Here is a 19,238-nt window from a genome sequence, read left to right on the forward strand (position 1 = left end):
GTTAGTCAGGCAGGATCTTCCCTACATGTACCTCGAGGTATTTCATCATCTGGTCCTTGAAGATCAACTCTAATAATTTTCAAACTACCGGCATCAGATTAATAGGCCTATAAATTCCTTTTTTCTGCCTCCCTCCTTTCTGAAACAGCGGAACTGCATTTAAGTCCTTTCAATCCTCGGGAAAATCAATCCTCTATATCCTTCAGAACCCGTGGGTGCACCCCACCCAGTCCCGGAGACATCTATTTTTAGACCATTCATCTTACTAACCACTATCTTGCTAGTAATCCTGACTGTACTTAATTCTATTCCTGGAGACCTTTGACTATCAGGTACATCGCTAATGTCCTCCACAGTAAAGAATGACACAAAATACTCCTTTAGTTCCTCTGCCATCTCTTTGTTACCCATTATAATTTCTCCAGTTTCATTTTCAATTGGTCCTATATCTACCTGTGTCTCTCTTTTACTCTTTATTTAAAAAAAACCTCTTAGTATCCTTTTAGATGTTATTTGCCAACTCCCTTTCATAATTCATCTTTTCTTTCCTAATGATTTTCTTTGTCTCTTCCTGTAAGTTTTTAAAAGTTTCCCAATCCTCTGGTTTTCCAGTAATTTTTGCTTCCTTGTACTTTTGCTTTTATTTTCACTTTAATCTCTCTCATTAGCCACATTTGTGCCATTTTTCCATTCATGATTTTCTTTTACTCTATCTTGAAATATATCTATCCTGCACTTTAGTAGAAATATCATCCAATTCTGCTTGGCCGCCCTTCCATCTAGCTGACTTTTCCTGTCCACTTGGGCCAGTTCCTCTTTCGTACCACTGTAATTCCCTTAATTCCAGTCAAATATTGACACACCTGATATCAGCTTTTCCTTTTCATTCCCTACTCACCTCAGGTTCTCATTTTTGTGAATCTTCTCTGAACCCTCTCCAATACCAGCACATCTTTTCTTAAATAAGGCACCCAAAACTGTACCCTGTACTCCAAGTGAGGCTTCACCAGTGGCTTATAAAGACTCCAACATCATATCCCTTCTTTTGTATCCTATCCCTCTAGATATGAATGCCAACATGCCAACATAGCCTAACATCTTTGGATCGAATCCAGTGTCTGCCTGGGTTTCCTCCCATCTTTTAAAATGTATGGGATTGTAGATTAATTGGAGTATTTGGGCTGCACTGGCTCCTGGGCTGGAAGATCCTGCTACCCATTTAGGCAAATGGGTAGACACATTGTATTCGCTTTCTTCACCACCAATTTAACCTGGAGGATAACATTTAGGGTATCCTGCATGAGGACTCGTATGTTCCTTTGCACCGAATTTTTAATTTTCTACTCATCCAAATAAAGGCCTGCCCTTTTATTTCCTTCTACCAGATTCTATGATCATATACTTTCTAACATTTTATTTCATTTATCATTTCTTTGTCCATACTCTTAATCTAAGTCTCTCTCCAGCTCCTTTCCTCCTCACTACCTTCCCCTTCACTTATTTTTTTTATCATCTGCAAACTTATCCACAAAGCCATTTATTCCACAACCCAAATCATTAACATACAACGCAAAAAGAAGTGGCCACTGGTAACTGGTCACCAACCAGAATAGGATCCCTTTATTCCCTCCCTGTTTCCTGCCGATCAGCCAATGGTCTGACCATACTAGTAATTCCATGGGCTCTCATCTTGTTCAGCAGCTTCATGTGCCTTTTGAAAGTCCAAATATATCATCAACTGCACCTCCTTTGTTCTGCCTGCTCGTGGTTTCCTCAAAACATTTCAGGTGTGTCAGGCATGGTTTTCCCCGAAGGAAATCATTCTGACTTTGGCCCGTCTTGTCATGCACCTCTAGGTATTCCATAACCTCATCCCCCAATTGACTCCGACTATTTTCCAGCCACTAATGTTAGGACAGCAAGTCTATAACTTCATTTCTGCTGTCTCCTTCCCTTTTCAAATAGCAGAGTGCAATTTTCCAGTGCTCTGGAACCACGTCAGAATCTATTGATTCTTGGAAAATTATTATTAATGCTTCCACAATCTCTATAGCCATTTCTTTCAGAACCTGATGGTGCATTCCATCTGGTCCAGGAAACTTATCTACCCTGAGACCATTCAATTTCTTTATTTTCGACATACAGCATGGTAACAGGCCATTTTGGCCCATGAGTCCGCGACACCCAATTTACACCCAATTAACCTACACCCACAGTCATTTTGAATGGTGGGAGGAAAGTGGAGCACACAGGGAAAATCCACACAGATACAGGGAGAACTCCCTACAGTGTGGGATTCAAACCCCAGTCCAGATCGTTGGCGCTGTAACGGCGTTGTGTGAACCACTACTCCAACCGTGCCGCCAATTTCCCAAGCACTCTTTCTCTGGTGATCGCGACTACATTAACCTCTCTTCCCTGATAGCCTTGAAAGACAGATAGGCTGCTAATATCTTCCCCAGTGAAGAGCGAAAGAAAATATTCATTCTGTTCCTCTGTCATCTCTTTGCCCTCCATTACATTTTCTCCAGTGTCATTTTCTATATCTATTCTTGCCTCCATTTTACTCTTAATAAATTTTGTGGCTCTTTCTTTTGATTTTACTTTGGCTTCAGCTTTTCTTGATAGCCACAGTTGTGTTATTTTTCCATTCAAATGTTTTTTCTTTGGAATATACCTGTTTCGCAGAAACGCTAGCCATTGCTGCTCTGCTGTCCTGCTCGTGTGCCTTTCCAATCAAATTTGGCCATAATCAACTCTCTCTCACTTCTGTAGTCCCCGTTATTTCACTGGTATACTATCACATCTGATTTTAGTTTCTCCCTCAAAAATGCAGGCTGAACTCTTTCATATTATGAAGGTTCCCTAACCTTCATCTCCCTTATCAAATCAAGTTATTTACACAATACCCAATCCAGAATTGCCATTTCCCTGGTTGGCTCACTCACAAACTTAGAAAAGCCATCCTGAAGGCATTTGATAAATTCCTCCTCTTTGGATCCAGCACCAACCTGGTTTTCCCAATCAAACTGATTCTTGTGGTCACAAGGGGGCCAATCAGTGGAAAGGGTTGACAACCCAAAGAGCGTGTGCACAGGAGAGGGTGGCAGGAGGAGAGAAGGGGTCCAACAAATACACCATCAGTCTTCACAGAGGAAGAATCTGCTTTTGGAGTCTCAGCAGGGGAAGGTGTAGTCAAGGTTCCCACTGGGTGAAGCCACACTAGCATGGAGATACTGCCTGCAAGGGCGAGGTACTGTTAAAGTGGCTGAGTCCCCATGTCCAGATGGGAGGCCACCTTGGTTACTGAGGAGAGTGTAGAAGGAAACTGGGCAGAGACCCTGGGTATTGTCTGCCAGACATCAGCAGGTCCAGGGTGGTGCCTGAAGACTGTGAAATTGCAAATGAGACACCCTTGATTACAGATTCACCTTAGTGGTGGGACTGGGGGCATCGTTTCACTCAGCACCTCTGTGACCTCCCACTGGCCAACCACTTCAATTCCAAGTCACACTCCCATGTTCACATGTCTATCCATGGCCTTGTGTACTATCCAACCCTGACCACTTGCAGATTGGAGGAACACCTTATTTTCAGTTAGGGCAATCTCTAGCCAGATGGCATTAACATCGATGTCTCTGCTCTCTGCTAAACCTGCTCACCTTTTCTTTCCCCTCCCCTTTCCTGTCTTTCCAGTTCTTCCACCCACCCAGCCATAGCCCTCCCCCTCATTGCCGCTGTCCCCTCCCTCCTTTCTTCATCCATCATCTCTCCTGCCTTTTCCACCCACCCACTACTCTTTTGTTTAGATGCCTGCCGGCATTTTATCATTCCTTGATGAAGGGCTCAAACCCGAAACGTCGGCAATGTATCTTTACCTTTGCTACATAAAGGACCCTGTTTGACCTGCTGAGTTTCTCTTGCATCCTGTGTTTTTTACTTTAACCACAGAGTCACAGATTTTTGTGATTTTTCTTGGCAGTGGAAGTAAGTCTGGGAATGATCTGGGGCAGGTTTATTGCATGGGATTGAGGTGCATTAGGAACTTGCAGTGAGTAGTGAATCTCTAGTCGTCTCTACCCTGGAGTGTTCTGGAAGCTGAATATTTGGGGGTATTGGGAGGGGGTGGTAAAGAAGATGCAAGATCAGAGAGATGAGAGCCCTGGGAAACTACCACAGAAGGAGACAAGGCCTTAGGCAGATTAGCATATCATATAGAATGGGGTCAGGTCTGAGAAGCCAAGGGGCGTCCTCTTTTGTTCTTGTGTAATTGAGCACATGGATATGGATTAGAGCTCCATGTCTACGCAACGTGATGGAGGTGTGATGAGAGGGACTGGTCATTGGAATGGAAGGTTCACGTACAGGACTCTGGCTCAGTGGCAGGAGTAGGGAGTTGAAGTGGTAGACTGCTTTCTAAATTGGAGAGGTGCATGGCAGAGTCCCGGCCTCAGGATGGTTTCCCAATGACTGACCTGAATGCACAGATATCCAAACGGACAGTCGACACAAAACTTCAGTTGCAGTGAACTGCAGGGAGGATAGGAATGGACATCAAGGAGCCAGAGATGCAGATGTAAATGGCAGCCTGGTGGCAGATGGAGTTTCATGCTGTAGAGTTCCTTACAAACGAGAGCACACAGTCCTCAGGGGGTGTCAGACAGTTGAACCTCCCTTTGTTCCATTAATTAGGGACTGCTCCAACACCACACCACTATTGCTAAGTTATTTTTGTGACACCAGGATCATGTGAATATTTATTATTAATCTTATGTCTTTTTTGTCTCTTTTAATTCAGTTAAGTTTAGTATTGTAGTTTTTTTAATAAAATACCTGTTTGGCTGGAGCAGTAAGAATTATGGTACACTGTACAATGTGTGCACAATTAACTTGTTATCATTGTCGCTGCAAGGATGGACAGATCAGAGATACAAGTCATTTGAAAGCTCTAGGACAGAAAGAGAGAGATCAAGCAATGACAACCCTGGACTTCATAACCACAGGCATGGAATGGCAGAATGAGCCTTCAGAAAAGCCATCTTCCAGAACATCCATAGGTGACGTCTCTGGGTCTGTAGATCACACTTTTGTGAAGTACTGGGAGGAATTTCAGAAGGGTCTGACTGAAGGGATTGCAGGGTTGTGGGGCTTAGGTTGTGTACATAGAATGGAGAAACTGGGAGATGCCTTTGGATCACAGAGAGGGGGATCAGATGGAGCAATTGCAAGGGGAGAGAAGAGGCAGGTTGACTGAGTAGAGCAGAGAGGAGAAGCTGGGCAGACAGCAGGGCTGACCAAAGGTGCCTGTGGGAGCTGAGGGGAGACTCAGCTACTACGGACCAGTAATTGTGCCTCAGGGATATATATGAAATATAAAACACCACAGCACAGGTCAGGTCCTTCAGCTCTCGATGTTGTGCAGACCCATATATCCCTAAAAAAAATACAAAACCCTCTATTTTTCCTCCATCCATGTGCCTGTCTAAGAGTCTCTTCTCTGGCAAGGCATTCCAGGCTTCCACAACTCTCTGCATTAAAAAAAAATACCTTTGAACTTTCCCCTAAACTTCCCTCCCTTCACTTTCTACATTTGACCTCTGGTTTGCTGATCCTGCCCTGGGAAACAGGTGCTGGCTGTCCACCCTATCTATACCCCTCAATCTTGTAGACCTCTATCAAGTCTCCTCTCATCCTTCTACGCTCCAAAGAGAAAAGTCCCAGCTCTGCTAACCTTTCCCCATAAAACTTGATTTCCAATCCATCTCCTCTGCTCCCTCTCCATAGCTTCCACATTCTTCCTGTAATGAGGTGACCAGAACTGAACATAATACTCCAAGTGTGGTCTTACCAGAGATTTGTAGAGTTGAAACGTGACCTATCTACACCTAAACTCTATTAATGAATCCCAGCATCCCATAGGCCATCTTAACTATCCTCTCAACCTGTGTGGTGACTTTGAGGGGTGTATGGATTTGAACTCCAAGCCTCCTCTGTTTATCCACAGTTTTAAGTAAACTCATCCTTCTGGTTTTTCCTTCCAAAATTCACCACCTCACAATTATCCAGATTGGACTCCATCTGCCACTTTTCTGCCCAATTCTGCATCCTGTCTATATCCTCTTGTAACCTTTGATAACCTTCAGCTCCATCCACAACTCCTCCAATGCAACCTCCGTGTCATCCACAAACTTACTGACCCACCTTCCGCCTCTTCATCCAGGTCATTTATAAAAATTACAAAGAGCAGGGGTCCCAGAACAGATCCCTGTGACACTCCACTAGTCACCGACCTCCAGGCAGAATACTTTCCTTCCACTACTACTCTCTATTTTCTACTGCAAGCCAATTTTCTATCCACATAGCCAAGGTTTCACTGATCCCATGACTCATGACTTTCTGGATGAGTCTCTTCTGGGAGACTTTGTCAAATGCCTAACAAGGTTGTATGTGATGTCATGTCATAAATCTGAAATCAATGGGAGGGGCTGCAAACTGTGGGAGGATGGGCTGCTGGGCTTCCTGAGCAACTGGATTGCTCCCACACAGAGAGTGGTCAGGCAGTAGGTGAGATGATGTGGTCCAGTCTCAGAGATTTTGGGAGTATGCGGCATTCTGGGAGTGGGAGGTTGGGTGGAGAAACTTACCACTTCCATTGGTCTTCGCTCTCCCAAAACTCATAAAGAACAAAGGTCACTTCATCCGGTAACCGGACGGCTGTGGCACTGTGGAAAGGAAACACCAGGGGCATCCTGTCAACAGTACATCACCAGCAAAATCCCTTCAGACCTGTGAATAGGGAAGTGGTAAAGGGCAAAGACACAAGTGGTCACTGCAGGAAAGGATTCTGTGTGGACAGGCATCAGTAGTGACAGTCAATGGGGGATCAGTCAGTAAGGTCAGTGGGGAGATGGGTCAGTGGGGGTATGGGTCAGTGGGGGATGGGTCAGTGGGGGGGGGTCGGGAATGGGTCAGGAGAAGATGGGTCAGTGGGGATGAGTTATTTGGAGATGGGTCAGTGGTATTTCCAATCACCCGCTGTGTCATGGTCTATTGCATGTCTTCATTTCTTCTCCCCCCAACGCACGCACGCACACGCACACACACACACACACACACACACACACACACACACACACACACACACACACACACACACACACACACACACACACACACACCACGTGAGCAGTGCTATCCTCTGCCCCATTTCTGGGATTGCTGTGACTTGATGTGGGGCAGGTGGGATGGTCTGGCTACTCACTGGAAACACTCTTGTTGAGCTGACACGTCGCTCAAGTATTGCTTCAGGCTTCTTCCAAACTCCAGCTGTTGTCCCAGGCCCGTTACCATGTGTTGGCACACCAGGAGGAGGTGCTGCAGGGAGAGAGGATGGAGAGGGAAAGAGAGTGTGGGTTTAGAGAGAGAGAGAAAGGGCATATGGGCAGGGAGTGAATGTGGGGTTAGAGAGAGAGGATGTGTGGGGAGTGAGTGAAAATGGGGAAGAGAGATGTGTGAGGGTGTGGGGGTAAGGAGGGAAAGCGAGAAGGTGACAGAGCAGAGAGAAGGTGACAGAGAAATGGGAAAAGGGGGGGAGAGAGAGAGTGTGACAGAGAAGAAGATGGAATGGAGGGGAGGGAGTGAGTGGACAGAGAGAGAAAGGGAAAGAGTGAGATAGAATGAAAGTAAGAGAATGTGGAGAACAACAAGAGAATTAATGAGTGAAAGAGAGAAAAGGAGTGGGTTTGAATGAAAGAATGACATAAAGTGAGTGGATTAAAAATAGCAGATAATAGAATTAACATTCATCAGAGAGGCCAGAAATAGGGAAGGAGAAAGAGGGGAAGGGTAGGGAGGGGAGAGGGAGAGAGGGGAAGGAGGAATGGGAGGGAATGGGGAAAGGGAGGGAGGTGGGGAGGTAGGGGGTAGGGAAAGGGAAGGGAATGGGGAAGGGGAAGGAATGGGGAAGGGGAAGGAATGGGGAAAGGGAAGGAATAAGGAAGGGGAGTAAGGGGAAGGGGAGTAAGGGGAAGGGGAGAAAAGGGAAGGGGAGTAAGGGGAAGGGGAGTAAGGGGAAGGGGAGGGAATGGGGAAGGGGAGAGAAAAGGGAAGTGGAGGGAAAAGGGAAGTGGAGGGAAAAGGGAAGTGGAGGGAGAGGAAAGGGATGGAGTGGGAAAGTGAGGGGAAGGAATGGGGGAAGGAGGGGAGTGAAGAGGAAGGAAGGGTAGGGCAAGGAAAGTGAGGAGAGGAGAAGGAAGGGGAAGCAGAGAGCAGTGGAGTGGAGCATTGTGGTGGGAAGGGATGTGGAGGGGAAGGAAAGTTAGAGGGAAGTGGCAAGGGAAGGGTGGATTAGAAGGGAGGTAAAGGATGGGGAGGTAAGGGATGGGAAGGTAAGGGATGGGAAGGTAAGGCAAGGGAAAGGAAGGGGATATGAGGGGAGGGTTTAGGGAGGTGTGGGTGTATGGAACCGCAGGGACGAGGAGGGTAGTGGTGGGAAGAGAATGGAAGGGGAGAGAAGGGAAGGAGAGTGGATGGGATGGGAGGATGTAGGGAGGAGTGGGCGTGTGGGACCTAGGGACGAGGAGGGTAGTGGTGGGAAGGGAAGAGAATGGAAGGGGAGGTGTGTGAGAGGTTGAGGGGAAAAGGAGGGTATACAGAGGTCAGCGGAGGAGCAAAGTTGGTCAGTACATGGGATGAGTGCTGAAAAGTGGAGTGCCTCCTCCAATCACCAGCCCCTATGACCAGTGGGTTTGACTGCAATCCCCACCAGCATCAGAGAGACTTCTACCCCTCCCATATTCCTTGTCTTCACTGCTGGCTGTAAGCTTTGCTGAGTTAACTCTAAAAGTCACTCTAAACTTAGGAATGAGACCCCTACAGAAACAGGCAATTTTGCTCAAAGGCTGTATTAAAGTCCATGTGGACAGCAACACACCCCTTTCTTAATTAACTTTCAAGATACCTCCTTGAAAAACTCTAGAAGAATGTTTAAACACAGCCTACTGCACACAGTTCCATGTTGACTATCTCTAATCAGTCCCTGTCTATTCAAATATTTGTATATCTGATCTCTTAGAAAACCATCCATAGAACATTACAGCATAGATAACTTCAGCCTTTCTAGTCTGTGCCTAGTACAGTGGTTCTCAACTGTTTTCTGCCTAAGGCCCACCTGACCTCCAGTCTAACATGTCATGGCCCACTAATGGCAATGACTGAGCCCTATTTTCAAGTCAAAGACAGCTCTGTAAAAAATCACATCTTTATCTAATTTAAAGTATTTAATTCAACATTTTAAGATCCACATGGAAACATGCTGTGGTCCTTGTCCCACTGACCTGCACCCAGTCCATAGCCTTCCATACCACCTCCCATCCATGTACCGGTCCAAATTTATCTTAAGTGTTAAAATCGAGCCGAGATTCACCACTTCAGCGGGCAGCTTGTTCCACACCCCCACCACTCTCTGTGCGAAGAGGTTCTCCCTCATGCTCCTCCTAAACTTTTCCCCTTTCACCTTAACCCATGTCTTGTTTATATCTCACCTACCCTCAGTGGAAAAAGCCTACATGCATTTACTCTGTCTATCCCCCTCATAATTTTAAATACTTCTATCAAATCTCCCATCATTCTTCTACGCTCCATGAAATAAAGTCCTAACCTGTCTAACCTTTCCCTGTAACTCGGTCCTTGAAGTCCTGGCAAATCCTAATAAATCTTATCTGCACTCTTTCAATCTTATTGATATATTTCCTGTAAATGGGGGCCAAAACTACACACAATGCTCCAAATTTGGCCTCAATGTCTTGTACAACTTCACCATAACATGCCAACTCCTATACTCAATACTTTTGAGTAATGGCCAAAATGCCATAAACAGTCTATCCCTAATCAGTCCCAGTTATCCAAATACTTAATGTCAGTATTAAGACAAGGTTGTTTAGATTTTTACATATTAGGGGAATTAAGGGGGATGGGAAAAGGCAGGTAGGCGGAGAAAAATCTATCATCAGATCAGCCATGATCACATTTATTGGCAGAGGAGGCTCGACTGGCCTCATGGCCTACTCCTGTTCTTATTTCTTATGTCACTGGTTCTCAACCTTTTCTGCTTTCACTCACATACCACATTAAATAATCCCTTATTAACCACAGATCACCTATACCATCCTATGTCCTATACCATATACCATCCTATCCCCATGGGATTACTTAGGTAGGTATTTAGTGGAAATAATGTTGAGAGCCACTGTCTTAAGTTCTTATGTCAGGTTCACCAACCTGTAATTTTCTGGGATAATTTTGGAGCCTTTTTTGAGCTACCTGCACCACGTGGCTAAGGACATTTTAAATAGTTCTGCCAGAGGCCTGCAATTTATACACTAGCCTCTCTCAAGGTCTGAGGGAATATCTTGTCAGGCCCTTGGGATTTATCCACCCTTATTTGTTTTAAGACAGCAAACACTTGTTCCTCTTTAATCTGTATAGGTTCCATGACCTCACTGCTTGTTTTCTGTACTTCCCATGACTCTGTGACCATTTCCTGAATAAATAATGATGTAAAAAAAACACATTTCAGATTTCTCCCATCTCTTCCGGATCCATACATAGCCGACCACTCAAGGGGAAGAATTCTGTCTTAATATACCTGTAGAAGCCCTTAGGATTTTCCTTCGCATTGTCTGCCAAAGCAACTTCATGTCTTCTTTTAGCCTTCCTGATTTCTTTCTTTTCTTGCATTTTTATACTCCTCAAGTACTTCATTTGCTCCTTGTGGCCTATACCTGTGATACACCTCTCTCTTCTTCCGAACCAGATCCCCAATATCCCTCAACAACCAAGATTCCCAATGCCTCTTAATTTTGCATTTAATCCTGGCACAAACATACAAACTCTGTATTTTCAAAATTTCACATTTGAGAGTCTTTCACTTACCAAACACATCCTTGCCCGAAAACAGCTTGTCTCAACCCATGCATTCTAAATCCTGCCTTATTTCCTCAAAATTGGCCCTTCTCCAGATTAGAATCTCAACCTGAGGTACAGACCTGTTCTTCTCCAAAATTAACGAAACTAATGGCATTACGATTACTGGACCCAAAATGTTCTCTACATGTAATTCTGTCACTTGACTTGCCTGGTTCCGTAATAGGAAATCTCATTTTTCATTCTCTCTCGTTGGTACCTCCAGTATTGATTTAGAAGGATTCCCTGAACTCATTTGACAATAACTTCCAATAACTAATCCAATAATTTACCCACCCAACTGAATCAAAAATACTTTCCTTAGATTTTTAAAATGTAAATTTAAATTTTGGCCCATGAGACTGTGTCGCCCAATTTACACTCAACTAACCTACAAGTCCCAGTACGTTTCGATGGTGGGAAGAAACTGGAGCCCCTGGGGAAAACCCACGCAGACACAGGAAGAATGTACAAACTTCTTACAGGCTCCGTTTAATACATCCCTTCTGCATAAGTAATGAGCAACACACAACATTGCCCAAAACTGTTCAACACACAACCCAACATATGATCCCACCCAGCCGAACACTCTTGTACAACAACCAAAGAAACAGAATCCCACTCTGATCTACTCTAGCTCCTTCTCTTTTTGTAGGATACCAAGACGATACACTTACCGCTAAGACAGATGTGAACACAGGCCAGTTTCCACACCGGAGAGATGGTACACTTACCAATAACGCAGATGTAAACACAAGCCACTGTCTGACCCAGAGAGATAGAACATTTACCAATAATGCAGATTTGAACACAGGCCATAGTCCACCCAGACAGATGGTACACTTACTGAAGTCAGGGTCCCACTGTCCATCACCTTCCGCTGCAGGTCGAGACAAACTGTCTGAAAACAGAGACCGAGAGAGGAATGAGAGGGGTCACACACGCAACACCCTCCACCCCACCCAGGGACAACAGGGGAGCGAGGGAGCAGAATGAGCTTGAGCCACTGGGCGATGGTTCCTCAATGGCCTACATGTCTCCAACTTCTGGTCAAGGGTCTTCCTGTTCCAAAGGCATTGGTGTATATGGCAGTGTTGAGGCCCTGTATGGAGTCCTGTGTGCAGTTTTGTTTGCCCAATTACAGGAAAGGTATTAATAAGTTTGAAAAAGTGCAGAGAGAAGATATACTAGGATGTTGCTGGGACTTGAGGATGTTACAGGGAAAGGTTAAACAGGTTAGGTCTTTATTCTTTTTTAAAAATTGTTTTAAATGTAGACATTTAGCCTGGTAACAGGCCCTTCAGCTGACAAGTCCGTGATGTCCAATTACACCCAAATGACCTACAACCCTCGGTACGTTTCAAATGATGGGAGGAAACAGGAGCCCCTGGAGGAAACCCGCGCAGACACAGGGAGAATGTACCAACTCCTTACAAACAGCACGGGATTTGAACTCTGGTCCCTGGTCGCAGGCGCTGCAACAGTGTTGAGCTAACCGCTACACCAACCATGCCACCCAGGAGCGTCAGAGAATGAGGGAGATTTAGTAGAGTTATTCAAAATGATGAAGGGTATAGAAAGAGTAAATGTGAGCAAACTTCTATTCACTGAGGTTGGGTGAGACACAAACTGGAGGACATGGGTTAAGGGTGACTTGTGAATCGGAGCTGTCCATAAGGAGCTTGTATGTTCTCCCTGTGTCTGCGTGGGTTTTCCCAGGGGTCTGGTTTCCTTCCACCTTCCCAAAACTTACATGGTGAATTGGTGTATTTGAGTGCATGGGGTCACGGTCAGAAGGACCTGTTACCGTGCTAAGAAAAATATTCAGCCAAGTTTCAAAGGATAAAGGAAAAATAAAGTCATGACAGGAATATAAGAGAAAGAGTAGGTAGGTTGTTTCCATTGGTAGGTGAGTCTAGAATAATGGGACATGGTCAGGATGGGATTTAGGACAGATATGAGGAGGAACTTCTCCCAGCAAGGAGTGAATCTCTAACCAAGGGAAGAGTAGAAGCTGCATTCAAAATGCAGATTGATAGATTTTTGGGGAATTGGGAAATTAAGGGTGATGGGGAACAGGTTAAGGCCAGATCAGCCCTGATCTTATTGAATGGCAGAGCAGGCTTGATGGGCTGGATGGCCGACTCCTGCTCCTGTTTCTGATGTTCTAACTCCACTAATCTGGGCTGTTTGAAGCCAAGCAGTGATGATCTCAGGTCATGACATCAACATCCAAGAGAGGGAGCTGCCCTGCCTCCCACACCTGACTCCCTGAGCCTTGGCTAAGGTCAGAATTGGCCTCACCTCCCCAGGGCAATCTTGGAGAATTACAAAGTGCACAAATGTGATGAAAGAACAAGTGGAACGAAATGAGAGGATTTTGAGGCCAAGTTCCTTCCTGGGTATTTAGCCACTTCCAACTAATGTTTCCAGATGCTAATTCAAGTGACACCTTATCAAGAATCTTCTGAATGTTAGTGCATGTAACTGCCTTCAGGTCCACCTCCATGTGCCTCCTGGCATTTCCTGGAATATTTCAATCAAATGAGCCGTAGGTCCTGTTAAGGTCCACCATGGGGTCTGGTTTTTTTACCCAGAGCTTGGCCTTCCTTCTGTCTGAAGTAGGAACAGCAACTTTATTCGTCCCCAGAGCTGACCTGGATCTGTGTGTGGAAGACCATGTTGTTCCAGGAATGTTCACTTACAGGTCTTCCTCACAAACCCAAGCTAAAGTAGACTGGGGTCCTACAGGACGATTCAGAGGCTTCTCAAAAAACTGCAATCAACTCAGCCCCTTACCCACATCTCATCTATTTTCCGCACATCTGCCCTGGCCCCCTCCTCCCCCAGATGTAACAACCTACCACCCACGAGCCTCCACATCCAAGATATCATCCTCCACAATTTCGACCACCTACAACCTGATCCCACCATCAGACACAACTTCCCCTCTCCTCCCCTTTCCACATGGATCACTCTCTCCGTGACTCCCTCATCCACTCATTCCTTCCCACTGATTGCCTCCTTAGTACCAACCTCTGTGATCTCAGAAAATGCTACGGTTACACCCACCCTCATTCCTCACCATCATTTGGGGCCTCAAACAGTCCTTGCAAGTGAAACAATACTTCACTTGTGAACTTGCAAGGTTATCTACTATATCAGAGACTAGATCATTTTGTAGAGCACTTTTGCTCTGTCCACTGCAACAACAGGGACCTCACTGTGGCCAACCATTTTAATTCCACACCATTCCCACGCCAACATGTCTGTCCGTGCCAAACCGAGCCCACTCATAAATTGGAGGAACAAAACGCAATTGGGCATTGTCCAATATGATGGCATTAACATCCAATTCCTGTTCACCCTAACCCCAAGTCACTCTCTATCCCTGCACTTCTGTCCTCCAGCTCCCCAATCCTTCCCTTCCTTCTCCTACCAGAGAGTTACCCTCCCCCATCACTTCTCAGATTTTTTTCTATTCTACCCTCCCACCTGTATCTGCCCATAATTTGCCTGTTTCCCTTGCTCTCTCCCTCTTCTCTCCTCCTTTCCCATCCCCCCCAACCCTTTTTATTCAGGCAATTATTTTTGCTGATACTTTGATGGTATCAAAAATACCCAGGCCTGAAATGCTGGTTACTCCCTGCAGATGTTGTGCAAGCTGCTGAGTTTCTCCAGCATGTTTATTTGTTGGACCTGAGGGGTATGTGTACGTGTTCCTGGGCGGGAATGTGTACATGTTCCTGGGATATAGAGTATGTTTGTGTTCCTGGGAGGGAGTGTGTACCTGTTCTTGGGAGGGAGTGTGTACATGTTCCTGGGAGGGAGCGTGTACGTGTTCCTGGGAGGGAGCGTGTACGTGTTCCTGGGAGGGAGTGTATACGTGTCATGTGGGAGGGGAATGCAGTCACACAAATATCACAAGCACCTTTTGAGTCTAGAGGCACAGGGGTGATGATAGGACCCCAAAAGACTCATTTAACTGCACGTAGAGAAGCTGCCAGCTCCATCTGTCGGGGAAAGCAGTGCGACAGATTCCAGCAGTGGCTGGCCCTGGGGACCTGTGCTCCATGGATCCCTGTGGTTTCTGGCTACAGTCATTACCCCTGTAGCAGATGACCCTACGTAGCTATGCTCAAGGAAACACCCATGGTGAAGCTGACAATGGGGACCTGTGCTCAGTGGATCCCAGTTCCAGGCAGTACCTGCAGAAGCAAAGTGAGGACTCTTGCCCACTGGACACTGGTGGTTTTGACAAATGCCCTTGCTGGATTCAATGCTTCTCCTGGATTTCTCAATGCCACAGTGACCCTGGTTGGCATCAGGCACCATTAAACTTGGCTGATAGCAGGGAGGGGATGCGACAGTCACCAGCACCAGCCTCACCTTATCTTCCAAGAGTCCAACTAGTTGGGCAAGTCTGTTGATCTGCATCTCAAGACCGTCTCCTCTGCAGGCTGATATAGCTGCTGGTGAAACAACAGAGGTCCTGAGTCCATGTCCAGTCTGGGAACATGCACACACATGCTCCAGGAACACAAACACAGATGCTCCCAGGAAAACACACAAACTCCCTCCCAGGAACATGTACACACTCCCTCCCAAGAACAGGTACGCACTCCCTCCCAGGAACACAAGCATACTCTATATCCCAGGAACATGTACACATTCCCGCCCAGGAACACATACACCCCCCACCTCAGGAACACATATTCCCCCCCCCCCCGAGGAACACATACATACTCCCTCCCAGGAACACATATATACACCCTCCAAGAATACATACCACACTGCCCCCAGGAACATGTACACACTCCTTCCCAGAAACACACACACACACACCCTTCAGGAACACATATATACTCCCTCCCAGGAACATGTACACACTCCCCCCACAGGAATACTTACACACTCCCTCCTGGGAGCACACACAAACTCCCTCCCAGACTCCCATGGATATACAAGCACAGGAACATTGGGACAGATTCATCAGCAGGCAATGTACAGAAGGAACAGTGTCTATGTGTAATTTGCATGCCCTCCCTTTGACTGCTTGTGTTCCCCAGATTGCTGCGATTTCATGCCCCATTCAAGAAGTAGTGGGTTAACTGCCCCTTCTAAATTGTTCTCAGGACGTCACTGAGGGTTAGGACCTTAGTGTTTTTTGGAAGTAGGGAGAAACAGGATTGGTGCATGTGGGTGGTTTATGGTCAGCATAGATTCTGTGGACCAAAGGGCCTGTATGTCTCAATGGCATTGCTCTGATACTCAGTCCTGGTGTGAGAGGGGATAGAAAGGGCATGGAACTGAGGAGCTAATGGGTCATCATGTGCGGTATCCTTGTGAACAATAGGGTGTTTCCAGGATGGGTGGTCTCCACAGTGACTCAAGTGTGTCCTGGACAGCGATAACCGTAGTCTCATTCGAACCTATCAATAGCATGTCATTAAAAGGATTGTCATACTTAATTTATCATAATCACTGAATGAACTACTTTTGTGACAGGGAAACTATACACTAGTGCCATTAGAATAACCATTTAGACCACCCACTGAACTATCCTCTCGAGCGCATCCTGATCCAGTAAATGCCAAATCAAACAATTGGCACATGAATAGGTCTCTGTCGCACTGAGAGTCAGAGCATGGAGATTCCAATCCCTGCTGTTAAATCCTGTGACAAAGTGGACAAGGTCCCCACACAGTGGGCTGTTCAAAAAGGGTGAAGCAGATGACATTGGGCTGAAAAATATAGAACATTTTAGCACACTGCAGATTCTTTGGCTCATGATGTTGTGCTGATGTATGTAAATCTATTCTACAACTACACACCTACAACTCACAGTTTTACTCACATCCATGTGCCCGTCTAAGGGGTTTCCGGGCATTCCGGGCACTCACCCATCCACCATTCTCTGTGTAAATAATGAACCTCTGGGTCTCCGCAAAACTTTGCACCAATCACCTTAAGCAGATGCCATCTGGCTTTTGTCCCGGAAAAACGTGCAATCTCTCTACCCTATATAATCTCCACCCTCTATTCTGACACCTTTCATCCCTCAACAGAGAAAAGCCCCAGCTCCATTACCCTTGCTCTGAGTGACATGTTGTTCTGCATTGCTGAATCTACCCTGGGCCTGTGTGAACATACCTCGGTCTGTGTTTAGTGTCCTCGATATCCCCTTGTTTTGCATTGGCATGGCTGGGGCCTGCTTATACCAGTCTCCCACCACTGCTCGACTTGTCATCCCATCGTAGAACCTGCAACAAACCAGAGTGGGGGGTTACTGTCTCACCAACACCCTCCTCCCTGTTCCACCACAGAGATCCTAAGGAGAGACAGTGAACAGTCATCTCTACCTGATGTTGTGTCCCAGATCTAGGCACATCAAGCATCCAGCGGAAATGTATCTCTACGTGTATGTTTACATGTAAGTGTATGTGTCTGTGTACCTGTGTGTAGACATGAGTGCACACATATGAACGTGTTGGTATACATGTTGTAAGTGTGTGTGCGCATATATGTGCATCCATATGTGTGTATGTGCACATGTGTATGTGTGAGTGTGTATGTGTGAGTGTGTGTGCGTGTGTATTGCTTGACCTGCTTCCTGTGCACCTTTCCATACCAGCAATGGTTCCCATTAGCCCGGAGCCCCTGTTCTGTGTTTAGGCATCAACATTATGTTGGGCTTATTAAAGCTCCCGTGACTCAGGATCTTTGGGAGCCAGAGCAGGTCATTCTGCTCCTCCATCCTGTTCAATCATGGAACTGGACCACGGATGGTGTGTGGCAGTCTCCTTGCTCCCTCTGTGTTCATCACTCCCCTTTCCTGAGCTGCCTTCCAGCTGCCCCTTGTTTAACAATGCAGCTCAGCGTCCTGACCGACATGACTCTCCCAACTCTGTCAGTTCACCCACACACCCTTCACCCTCTGGGTGATAGGCTTGCCCCTGGAAGAGGGAAAGGAAAGGGGAGGGAGGGTGTAGGTCTGGGAAAGAGGATGCAAACTAGAGTGAGTTTCCCTGAATAGTCGAGGAGCAAACTGACCGTGTGTGAGATCCCTCCCTGGACTGCCCAGTACCACATCCCAATGCACAGCCTTGTCCTTACCAAAGGCCGCTTTCAGGTGCATTCTCCACCAAGAATGAATGCGCCTGCAGAAGCGGATGCACACCTTTGGAAAGGTTGTTCAGGTGGAAGCCCTGAAAGTGCTGCACTGTCCACCTGAAAGTGACAGCTGCAGGAGAGGTGCCTCGGAGGGCACTCTGACTCCTGTCCCTTCGTGGCATTGGGGCAGGGGCAGCCGACGCGGGATGACCCAACCCTGTCATCCCACGCTGGCTGCCCCAGCCCTGTAGTCCCGCGCCGGCCTCCCCAGCCCTGACGTCCCGCGTCGGCTGCTCCAGTCCTGATATCCAACACCAGCTGCTCCAGTCCTGTAATCCCACGCTGGCCGCTCCAGCCCTGACGTCCCATGCCAGGGGGCAGGGGCAGCGGGGAGGGGGGCTGTCAGGCGCTCGCCAGCTGATTGTTATCAGCTCGTTCCTTAGCAGCCACTTTCAGACCTGCATTCAGGTCCTAGGGGAACTTCAGTGCTCCAGCAATTATCCCTCTCGGAGGAGGGTTGGAATTTGCACCACGGAGGCACCTCCTTCCTGCTCTATCATGTGGCCTCCCGACAGCCACATAGGGGTAGAATATGTGGCCACCTGAAAGTGCCTAAAGCTTACCAAGTCATTGTTCTGACCCCATCTGTTCTGCAGGTCACTGGGCAATTAGACCCAGGGCAATTAGACCCAGGGTCCTAAGGTGAGGGGAACTCTCGGAAGGTGTGAGGGACCGAGAAGAAAGGTGGGTGGGGGGCAGACTCACCCTGTCTGGGTGCTCTGATCATCAATGGCATCCACAGCACTTTCCACGGAAGTCAGCAGTGATTGGATCTGGCTGGCAGTCTCCTTCAATAGGAAGCGAGTCACAAACTGGTCCAACTTTGTCCCACTCTCATACACCTGAGAAACAGAGTGGGTTGCAGATGGAAACAAGGTTCAGTGGAAGCATGGAGCAGGCAAACAGAGCTCACATCACATTCCAAAGGCTCCCTCCTGCTGTGCTGTTCAATCCCTCCCCAAGGTCCTTAATTAATTCAATAACTATTGGGAGATTTTATCAAACTCTTTTCATTTTTTTTATGAATCCAAGCTCAATGTGCTGGATTATTTAACCATTCAAAGAGCTCCAGTGGATTAGTGTAGTTAGTCATTAATTCTGAA

The 19,238-nt window shown here is 46.7% G+C and overlaps 1 protein-coding gene across 7 annotated transcripts in view; it reads right to left on the minus strand.

The window, feature by feature from the left end:
* The window catches only part of necab2 (N-terminal EF-hand calcium binding protein 2), a 73,344-nt gene that overhangs the window by 4,569 nt on the left and 49,537 nt on the right, over nt 1-19,238 (minus strand). For 4 of the 7 annotated variants that reach the window (XM_069900933.1, XM_069900931.1, XM_069900934.1 and 1 more), the window contains 6 exons: nt 18,841-18,977; nt 17,116-17,225; nt 15,352-15,434; nt 11,810-11,863; nt 7,262-7,374; nt 6,645-6,722 (listed from right to left, as the gene is read on the minus strand). In XM_069900933.1, coding sequence (XP_069757034.1) covers nt 6,645-6,722; nt 7,262-7,374; nt 11,810-11,863; nt 15,352-15,434; nt 17,116-17,225; nt 18,841-18,977 — 575 coding nt within the window. The other 3 variants (XM_069900937.1, XM_069900932.1, XM_069900936.1) reach the window with 3 other exon arrangements.

This window comes from Narcine bancroftii, chromosome 10 (assembly GCF_036971445.1).
Source record: "Narcine bancroftii isolate sNarBan1 chromosome 10, sNarBan1.hap1, whole genome shotgun sequence".
Taxonomy (NCBI): domain Eukaryota; kingdom Metazoa; phylum Chordata; class Chondrichthyes; order Torpediniformes; family Narcinidae; genus Narcine; species Narcine bancroftii.